General features: G+C 35.9%; 1 protein-coding gene across 2 annotated transcripts in view; it reads right to left on the bottom strand.

Moving 5' to 3' along the window:
- Positions 1-863: 863 nt before the first annotated feature.
- Positions 864-11,149, bottom strand: part of SNX25 (sorting nexin 25) — a 236,394-nt gene continuing 226,108 nt past the window's right edge. For both annotated transcript variants that reach the window (XM_056802960.1, XM_056802961.1), the window contains 3 exons: positions 10,243-10,424; positions 2,143-2,243; positions 864-1,192 (listed from right to left, as the gene is read on the bottom strand). In XM_056802960.1, the coding sequence (XP_056658938.1) occupies positions 1,112-1,192; positions 2,143-2,243; positions 10,243-10,424 (364 nt within the window). In that variant the 3' untranslated portion in view covers positions 864-1,111. The remainder of the gene's footprint in view (positions 1,193-2,142; positions 2,244-10,242; positions 10,425-11,149) is intronic.

The raw sequence follows: 11,149 nt of genomic DNA, 5'->3' as shown, positions 1-11,149 counted from the left end.
ACAGTACAAATCAGAAGCAAGATTTAAACTCAGATCATTGGAACCTATTTTGAAGCATTACTTATTGTTCTTTGCCTTTGCTTATACTCAAGTCTACAAAATTTGAAGTATGATCCAATACGTCCTCTACAAGTATTCCAATCCTACCCATTTTTAAAAGGTATAATTCACATCCCACTTCCCTCAGTTAGGCTTCCCTGATCACATCAATGACCGCTCCCTCTGGTTTCCACAGAATGGCTCACCTCAAGTCTTCATCTGGTAATTGTGATTTCCAATGTGATATTGCAATATAAAATTATGCGTTGTTATTATAGAACCAGCTTAGTTAATTTTGGAGAGGCTTGACGTGAGTTTGGCCACAAGGTGATGAATTTTCCAACTGCAGACTCAGAGACCATCTTTTTGGGAGGTGAAGGCAGGGTCAAATGTTTTTTGAAATGCCCATTACTAACTAGCCTGCAAACTCACTGATGGCAGAAACTAGGTGTTTTTTGTAGTAGCTACAGCACCTAAAGTACACACTTAAGGAATACTTGCTGAAAGTGCTGGGACTCACCTAATCATGGCCAAGCTCTGTGGGTTCCTTTTGCTTATTTATTGCTTACAAATGCTTCAAACTATGGGAAATCTTTGGTAAAAATGAAAATGATAAAAATATCACGATAGTTTTTACATAAAATATTGTACAACAATGCTCTCTGATACACAGGAAAGGCTTGAGGAACGCTTGGAATCCTTAGTGAGGAGATGACATGAACATTCATTGGCTTTTACTGCTTTGAAACAAAGCGATTTTCAAAAACGTTGAAAATATTTCCCAAGATCTTATCACTGACATCAACAATCAGTTCAATCCATGGTTTGAACTTTAAGGTTATTTATATAGTTGTTTATTTAAATAAAAACCAATAATTACACAGTATTTTCTGTTCAACTACAACATCAAATCTTTTCAAGTTTGCTGACTTCACACAAAACTAAAGGGGAAAAAAAACCCTGAAAATAAAACCCAGTAAAGTTCTCAATCAGCCCTCTATGGAAAAGAGGAAAATAATTGTCATGTCTATTATTACACAGACATTTCTCTAGCGGTTTCTTGGTGAGAGTCTTAAACTTGACCGGCTTTAAGTTGATCTAAATGAATTCTCAGCTCAGGACACAACTCGATCAGCAATAGTTCCATCAGTACCTGGGTCAGAGAAGAAGGAAAAGTAAGTCACTGGGGTTTTCCAAAGACTCAATGGATTTCTATACCAAAGAAAATAAATTCCTATTTCTCAAGAAAAGAGTAGAGCCAGAGACATCAGAAAATGGTCAGAATTCAATACTGGAACAAGTTATTTAATTGAGCTTTATAGTCAGAAATTCTTGAACCCTTAAACAAAACTACATTACCCAAAGTTCTTTTCTGTATTGCTAGAATCCTTTTTCCTTTTCCTGCATCCCCATGTTTTTGCGTGATTGTATTTAAGTGGCTGTAATTCCTCCCTCTTCCTTTTTTGCACCTGAGACCAGACTGAAGTCAGGTAGTACTTTGCTTTAGTTATTACTAATAGAATTTTATAAAATATAATATTTAGTTATTGATTATTAATTTTAGAACTCACAGAGCTACTAAGGATAACCAAATTATCATAAAATATAACCATATATTTTTTAAAATTAAATTTCATTCATTTTGAAATGAACAAATCTTTTATCTCTCTCATCCCATTGGTTGGAAAAGGAAAACAAAAAACAAAATGCTTATAACAATTATGGATAGTCAAGCATAACAAAATTCTCTCATTGGTTATGTCCAAAAATATATATATATACATATATATACATATATCTCCTGTACTCTGATTCCAGCATGATCATAATTCTCAAAATGACTGGTGAAAGAGAGGCTGGAGATTGGGTACAATGAGCAAAATTTGGGAGTTTGAAACTGAACCATAAAAAAAAGTTTATTGAATTCAGTTCAATAAATGTTGACTAAACGCCCATTATATGCAAGGCATTCTACTGGGTGCCAACATGAGAAGCTAAGGAAGATGGGAGGAACAAGTAACAGTGTAATTAAAATGAGCAAATCTGAGGCATTAAAATTAGAACTATGGAATCTCTGACTTAATTTTACTTTAATTGACTCACATATAGTAGATGCTTATTGGCTCTTGTTTCTTGCAGTGCATTGAATATTTTTATTATACCATGGCGAGCATTTTGCTGTCCAACTAGGCTCTGGAGCATATCTAAAAAAAAAAGTAAATTTCAATTTTAGACCACTACTAATAACAAAACACATAATGGTTAGTAAGTGGCAAATATGTAATAAGATGTTAAAATTGTATGTATTATATACATAAATATTGATAAATGATGATTACCTATGATGGCCAGTTTATCTGAAAATGTTTAAAAATTAAACTCAACACTTTCAGTATTAAATTGTTTCCCCAAATTATTTTTTTTTAAATTTCATCAATTTAGAACACTATCCCTTGGTTACGAGAATCATATTCTATCCCTTCCTCCTCTATCCCCAACTTTTCCGTAGCCCACACACAATTCCATTGGGTATTACATGTGTCCTTGAACAGAATCTATTTCCATGTTGTTGATGTTTGCATTAGGATGTTCATTTAGAGTCGACATCCCCAACCATATCCCCTCGACCCATGTAATCAAGCAGTTGTTTTTCTTCTGTGTTTCTACTCCCACAGTTTTGCCTCTGAATGTAGATGATGTTCTTTCTCATAGATTCCTCCAAGTTGTTCAGGATCACTGCATTGCCACTAATGGAGAAGTCCATTATATTTGATTGTACCACAGTGTATCAGTCTCTGTGTATAATATTCTCCTGGTTCTGCTCCTCTCCCTCTGCATCACTTCCTGGAGGTTGTTCCAGTCTCCATGGAATTCCTCCACTTTATTAATCCTTTTAGCACAATAGTATTCCATCACCAACATATACCACAATTTGTTCAGCCATTCCCCAATTGAAAGGCATCCCCTCATTTTCCAATATTTTGCCACCACAAAGAGCACATCTATGAATATTCTTGTACATATCTTTTTTCTTATTATCTCTTTGGGGTACAAACCCAGCAGTGCTTTGGCTGGACCAAAGGCAGACAGTCTTTTAGTGCCCTTTGGGCATAGTTTCAAATTGCCCTCCAGAATGGTTGGATCAATTCACAACTCCACCAGAAATGCAGTAACGTCCCGACTTTGCCACATCCCCTCCAGCATTCATTACTTTCCATAGCTGTCATGTTAGCCAATCTGCTAGGTGTGAGGTGATACCTCAGAGTTGTTTTGATTTGCATCTCTCTGATTATAAGAGATTTAGAACACTTTTTCATGTGCTTATTAATAGTTCTGATTTCATTAACTGGAGATTTCCTATTCATGTCCCTTGCCCATTTAACAATTGGAGAATGGCTTGATTTTTTGTACAATTGGTTTAACTCTATAAATTTGAGTAATTAGACCTTTGTCAGAGGTTTTTGTAATGAAGATTATTTCCCAATTTGTTACCACCCTTCTAATTTGGGTTGCATTGGTTTTGTTTGAACAAAAACTTTTTAATTTGATGTAATCAAAATTATTGATTTTACATTTTGTGATTTTTTTTCTAACTCTTGCTTGGTTTTAAAGTCTTTCCTTTCCCAAAGATCTGACAAGTATACTATTCTGTGTTCGCCTAATTTTCTTATAGTTTCCTTCTTTATGTTCAAGTCATTCACCCATTCTGATGTAGGTGTAGGGTGTGAGATGTTGATCTAAATCTAATCTCTCCCATACTGTCTTCCAATTTTCCCAGCAGTTTTTATCAAATAGTGAATTTTGGTTCCAAAAACTGGGATCTTTGAGCTTATCATAGACTGTCTTGCTGAGGTCACTTCCCCCAAGTCTGTTCCACTTATCCTCCTTTCTGTTTCTTAGCCAGTACCATATTGTTTTGATGACCACTGTTTTATAGTATAGTTTGAGATCTGGGACTGCTAGGCTATCTTCCTTCGCATTTTTTTCCCATAATTTCCCTGGATATCCTTGATCTTTTGTTCTTCCAAATGAACTTTATTTTTTTTCTAATTCAGTAAAAAAGTTTTTTGGTTGTTCAATGGGAATGGCACTAAATAAGTAAATAAGTTTGGGTAGGATGGTCATTTTTATTATGTTAGCTTGTCCTACCCATGAGCAGTTAATATTTTTCCAATTGTTTAGATCTAGTTTTAATTGTGTGGAGAGTGTTTTGTAGTTGTGTTCATATAATTCCTGTGTTTGTCTCGGCAGATAGATTCCCAAGTATTTTATATTGTCTAGGGTGATTTTAAGTGGAATTTCTCTAATTCTTGATGTTGAGATGTGTTGGAGATATATAGAAATGCTGATGACTTATGCGGGTTTACTTTGTATCCTGCAACTTTGCTAAAGTTGTTGATTATTTCCACTAGCTTTTTAGTTGATTCTCTAGGATTCTTTAAGAAGACCACCATATCATCTGCAAAGAGTGATAGCTTGGTCTCCCCACTGCCAATTTTAATACCTCCAATTTCTTTTTCTTCTCTAATTGCTACTGCTAGTGTTTCTAGTACAATGTTAAATAATAGAAGTGATAATGGGCATCCTTGTTTCACTCCTGATCTTACTGGGAATGAATCTAGTTTATCCCCATTGCAGATGATGTTTGCTGATGGTTTTGGATATATACTGTTTATTATTTTTAGGAAAGACCCTTCTATTCCTATACGTTCTAGTGTTTTCAATAGGAATGAGTATTGTATTTTGTCAAAGGCCTTTTCTGCATCTATTGAGATAATTATGTGATTTTTGTTGGTTTCCTTGTTGATATGGTCAATTATGTGGATGGTTTTCCTAATATTGAACCATCCTTGCATTCCTGGTATAAATCCCACCTGATCATAATGAATAACCCTTGTGATGACTTGCTGGAGTCTCTTTGAATAGCATTCTATTTAAGATTTTTGCATGTATGTTCATTAAGGAAATTGGTCTATAGTTTTGTTTCTCTGTTTTTGACCTGCCTGGCTTTGGAATCAGTACCATATTTGTATAATAAAAGGAATTTGGTAGGACTCAGTTTTTGCTTATTATGTCAAGTAGTTTGTATAATATTGGGATTAGTTGTTCTTTGAATGTTTGATAGAATTCACTTGTGAATCCATTGCCCTGGTGATTTTTTCTTAGGGAGTTCTTTGATGGCATGTTCAATTTCTTTTTCTGATATGGGATTATTTAAGAATTCTATTTCTTCTTCTGTTAATCTAGGCAATTTATATTTTTGTAAATATTCATCCATATCACCTGTGGAATAGGCAACCCCAGAGTACCTCTCTAGTAGTATCTCTCTATCTCTCAGAAGTATCTCTATCTCCATTACAACTAGGCACCCTGAAGTTTCTCCTAGTAGCTCTCTAGTCAGCCAGAGTATTTCAGTCATTACAACCCAGAAATATCTCCTAGATTATATTTTAATACACACCTAGATTGCCATATTTGTTGCCATATAATTGGGCAAAATAGTTTTTAATGATTGTCTTAATTTCCTCTTCATTGGAGGTAAAGTCTCCCTTTTCATCTATGATACTGTTAATTTGGTTTTCTTCTTTTCTTTTTTTATTAGATTGACTAGTACTTTGTCTATTTTGTTTGTTTTTTCAAAATACCAGCTTCTACTCTTATTTATTAGTTTAATAGTTCTTTCACTTTTGATTTTATTAATTTCTCCCTTAATTTTTAGGATCTCTAATTTTGTTTTCATCTGGGGATTTTTGATTTGTTCACTTTCAAGTTTTTTGATTTGCATGTCCAATTCATTGACCTCTGCCCTTCCTAATTTGTTAATATATGAACTCAAAGATATAAATTTCCCCCTGAGTACTGCTTTGGCTGCATCCCATCGATTTTGAAAGGATGTTTCATCATTGTCATTTTCTTCAATGAAATTATTAATTATTTCTAAGATTTGTTCTCTAACCAATTTTGGAGAATCATATTATTTAATTTCCAATTCATTTTGATTTGCCTCTCCGTGTACCCTTACTGATCATTATTTTTATTGCGTTATGATCTGAAAAGATTGCATTTATTTTTTCTGTTTTTCTGCTTTTGTTTACCATGTTTTTATGACCTAGTACATGGTCAATCTTTGTAAATGTACTTTTTGCTGCTGAAAAGAAGGTGTATTCCTTTCTGTACCTATTTATTTTTCTCCATATATCTATTAACTCTAATTTTTCCAAGATTTCATTCACATCTCTTACCTCTTTCTTATTTATTTTCTGATTCGATTTTTCTCAATTTGATAGCGGTAAGTTCCAGTCTCCCACTAGTATAGTTTTACTATCTATTTCCTTCTTCAACTCCACTAGTTTCTCCTTTAGAAATCTGGGTGCTATACCATTTGGTGCATACATGTTGATTACTGACATTTCCTCTTTGTGTATACTGCCTTTTATTAGGATGTAGTTACATTCCCTATCCCTTATATCAGATCTATTTTTTCTTTGGATTTGTCAGATATCAAGATTGTAACTCCTGACTTCTTTCTATCAGTTGAGGCCCAATAGGTTTTGCTCCAACCTTTAATTCTAACCTTGTGAGTCTCTCCCTGCCTCAAGTGTGTTTCTTGCAGACAACATATGGTAGGATTTTGATTTCTAATCCACTCTCCTATTTGTTTTCATTTTATGGGTGAGTTCATCCCATTAATATTCAAAGTTATGACTGTCACTTGTGTATTCCCCAGCATTGTGATATCCTCTCCTAGTTCTGTCATTTCTTCTTTTGCTATATCCTTTTAAACCAGTGGTTTGCTTTTAATCAGTCCCCCTAATCCCCATCCTTAATAAGCTTCCCTTTTCTGCCCCCTCCCTTTTTGTTCCCTTCTTATTTTTCCAGGGTCTGTTAAGTTCCCTCCTCCCTCTCTTTCCCTCCATTTTATACTCCCTGCCTCCATACCCCCTTAGTTTTCCCTTCTCACTTTCCCTATAGGGTAAGATAGAATTCAATACCCCAATGGATCTAGATGCGCTTCCCTCTCAGAACTGATTTCACTGAGAGTAAAGTTTAATTATTACCTCTTAGTACTCTCTTCCTCTCCTTCTTATAAGAGTATTCTTCCCCTCCCCTTCCCATGTGTATCTTTGTGTGATAAAGATTATCCTATTTATTTCACTTCAAGAATCTCCTGGTGCCATCTTTAATTCCCCCCTCCCTTTTTCTTTGTCTGCATATCATCTTGTAAAACTTATTACACCAATCTTTTCCTGTGAATGATTACTCTAATTACACTAATAGTGAATATAATTTTTGAGAGTTACAAATAACATTTCCCCCATATGCTAATATAAATAATTTGATCTTATTGAAGCCCTTAAAGAAGAAAGTTTGAATTAAAAAAAAAACATTTTCCCCCTTTTCCTTCTCTTTCTTATTAATCTTTTCATGTTTCTCTTGATCTTTGTGTTTGGATATCAAACTTTCCACTTAGTTCTGTTCTTTTCTTTACAAATACTTGGAAATCTTCTATTTTGATGCATGCCCATGCTTTTCCCTGGAAGTATATAGTCAGTTTTGATGGATAGGTGGTCCTTGGTTGAAGACCCAATTCTCTTGCCTTTCTGAATATCATATTCCAAGCCTTGTGGTCCTTTAGTGTGGAAGCTGCCAGATCTTGTGTAATCCTGATTGGCACTCCTTGATATCTGAATTTTCTCTTTTTGGTTTCTTGTAAAATTTTCTCCTTAGTTTGGAAGCTCTTGAATTTGGCAAATACATTCCTTGGAGTTGTCTTTTGAGGATTTGTGTAGAGGATGTTCTATGAATTCTTTCAATGCCTATTTTGTCCCCTTGTTCAAGAACATCAGGGAAATTTTCTTGGATAATTTCTTGTAGTATGTCAAGATTTCTGTTCATTTCTAGGTTTTCAAGTAGACCAATGATTCTCAAATTGTCTCTTTGTACTCTGTTTTCCTGATCCATCATCTTTTCAGTGATATATTTTATGTTTTCTTCTATTTTTGTCAATCTTTTGATTTTGCTTTATTAATTCATGCTGTTTTCTGTTTTGCAAGATCATTGGCTTCCAATTGTCTAATTCTTGTCTTTACGGACTGGTTTTCCTTTTCGGTTTGGTCTATCCTGCTTTTTGTGGCTTCCAGCTGTTTCTTCAATTGGGAGTTCTTGTCCTTTAAACTGTTATTTTCTTTTTGAACCATTTACCACTTTTCTTGCCAGAAGGCTTCCATCTTTTTTTTATAAGCTCCAATTTAATTCTTCAAGAGCTTGTGGGCAATTTCCATTTTTTTGGGAAGGTTTTGGTGCATTTATTTGTATTTCCTCTTCTATTTCCTCTGTAGCCTGGGTTTTTCCTCCATAAAAATTATCCATGGTCAACCCCTTCTTCTTGATTTTCTTTGTGTTGGGAAGTTGTTGTTTCTGGGCACTGTTTGCCATTACTGTGGTGGTTTTTCCTTCCCTTTCCAATTAGAAATCTGAGTGTGATGGGCAGGCTCTCTGTGTATGGAGCTAAGGAGCAAGGATTTTGGCTGAGGCCAGCTCTCGTATCTCTGCAGCTTCCACTGTTTGCTGCCCTTCTGTGCTATCTCCCTGCTGGTGCCCACAGTCTAAGCTCCTCATCCTGCTGGGGCCTCAAGCCTAGCTGCTCTCAGGGGTAGGGCCTCAGTGGTCTCAGTCAGTTGCCAAGGACCCAGAGGTGCCCCTCACTCGTTCCAGAGGTTCCCCTAGCTCACTCACTGATTCTAGCCTGTGCTGGCTCTGACTCTGGCTCCATAGGTGGGGTGGGGGACGGATCAGCTTGCATTTTGGTGGAAGATTTTTCACCCCCTTATGGTGTGGAAATGCCCAAATCCCACGTACCTTCAATGCTGCACCCTACTGTAGAGTCCCTTCGTTCATATGAATTTGGATTTTTTTAGCTTTTTGAGGTAGTCTGTATCGGTAGGTGGTGAGGGGAGGGAAGAGTCCTGGGTCTAGACTGCCACCATGTTTACCTGGAAGTACCCCTGAATTACATTTTTAACAGGAAGTTATTAGTCTTTTTTTGTGACACAGACACCTTTGGTAAGCTTGTGAATACTATGGGTTTCATCTCAGAATAATGCTTTTAACCACATAAAATTACAAAGGAATTTATATTAATATATTTGACAAAATATTTTAAAAAACAACCAAGTTCATCAACCCAAAGTTAAGAATTGCTTTAAAACATATAGGAAAGCTATGAAAATATTTTAAGAACAAATTTAGTTCAGTTTCCAATATGTAGTTTATATCATAAAATTTCTAAATATAGAATGAATCCTTTACTAATGAGCTCCTCAGAAATGTCAACACAAAATAAAGGTGATGCTGGGCTCTTTAAGGCTCTGCCAAACTCTAGTAAGTCAATCTGATTAAGTTCAATGATCACCTTAGTGCCTACTATGTCCTAGGCAGAGGCACCAGATTCTATCAAGTCGGTCAGGCATTATTTATGCATAGTCCTGGCAACAACATGGGTATAGAACCTTCCAAAGCCCAGTCTGCCTAACTGATTGATTCACCACAAGAAACATGGTCAACGTTCAATGAAAACTAATCAGTCAGTCAGTCAACAAGCATTTATTTTTATTTATTTTTAAAATTTTATTTAATTAAGAGAATTTTTCCATGGTTACATGACTCATATTCTTTCCCTCTTCAACAAGCATTTATTAGACATTTTGTGTGTGTGAGACCCTGGGATAAGCACTGAGGATACAGAGAGAAGCCAACACTGGCCTCAAGACTCACATTTTAATATGGAAGAAAAGAAGTAAACAACTATATGCAGACAAGACACATATAATGGAAATGTGAGAGAATATCAGAGGGAAAGCCCAAGAAATGGGGAAGAGGATGGGCATGGAGGAGGGATACTAGAAAAGGCCTTTTACTTATACATTTATATATTATATAAAATAAAAGAGAGAAGGTAGATGGCCCAGTAGATACAATGCTGGGTCTGGAGTCAGTGAGACTCAACTTTGTGAGTTCAAATCTACCCTCAGACACTTACTAGCTGTGTGACCCATGGCAATCGCCTTATTCCATTTGCCTTTGTTTTCTCATCTATAAAATGATCTGGAGAAGGAAATAGCAAAATACTCCTCTTTTCCAAGAAAACCCCAAATGCACTGAAGACTAGAACAACTGAATACACACAATACATAAAAGGCTCACCTGGAATGTTTTCAAGTAGTTTTTGCTGTGCTCTCTGTTTAGTCTCTTGACTTTGCTCCTCACTCCTGGGGGGTGTTGGTGGGGCCAGCTTGCCGTTTGGCCAAAATGCATCCCGAAAAACATTGATATAATAAACCAACATTGGCTCACTGAAGATCCAATTCACTGTGTCTCGTATTTGTCTTATAAGAGAAAAAAAGAGAATACCATCAATCAGTTATTCAGGTTTTTATAAAATACATCTTTCCCTGCATGTCCTTTCAGAATGATGTTGGAAGCAGTCAACTGGCAAGCTTGCCTAAGCTAAATGGCCAAAATGGGAATTGGACTCTGGCCTGTCATTGGCTTCAGAATCAACTCGTGATTTATTTGTTTTTTTTTCTTGGTTCAGAATTGTGATTTCATTGGCATGGGGAACTACTGTTAAGAGAACTCCCTCTATCAGTGGATATCCATGGCTGTTGTGCATTACGATTGTCTAAAGGAAGGCACTGAGGAGTTAAGTGACTTTCTCACAAAGTGGGACAGAAAATGAATTTGATGCCAAATCTTCCTACTCTAAGATGAGCTCATTTTTTCAATACTATGATTATTAATGTGATAAAGGTTCATGATTCCTCACCGGGGTTAACAATTTGTAACAGTTACATTGCTATAGGGTCCTCTAAATCCTTAACCTTTTTTGCATCATGGACTGCAAAGGTTGATAGAGACTCTGGATTTCTCTTCAGAAGAATGGTATTTGGGGGCACTTAGAAGGCTCAACAGATCAAGAGCCAGATCTAGAGATGGGAAGTCCCAGTTTCACATCTGGCTTCAGATACTTCCTTGCTGTGTAACCCTGGGCAAGTCACTTTTGCTTTGAAGCCAGTAAACAGTATTGATTGTAAGATAGAGGGTAAGGGTT

Source organism: Monodelphis domestica, chromosome 6, assembly GCF_027887165.1.
Source record: "Monodelphis domestica isolate mMonDom1 chromosome 6, mMonDom1.pri, whole genome shotgun sequence".
Classification (NCBI taxonomy): Eukaryota; Metazoa; Chordata; class Mammalia; order Didelphimorphia; family Didelphidae; genus Monodelphis; species Monodelphis domestica.
Note: the sequence above shows the minus strand (reverse complement) of the source record. Positions and strands in the feature narration are given on the sequence as shown.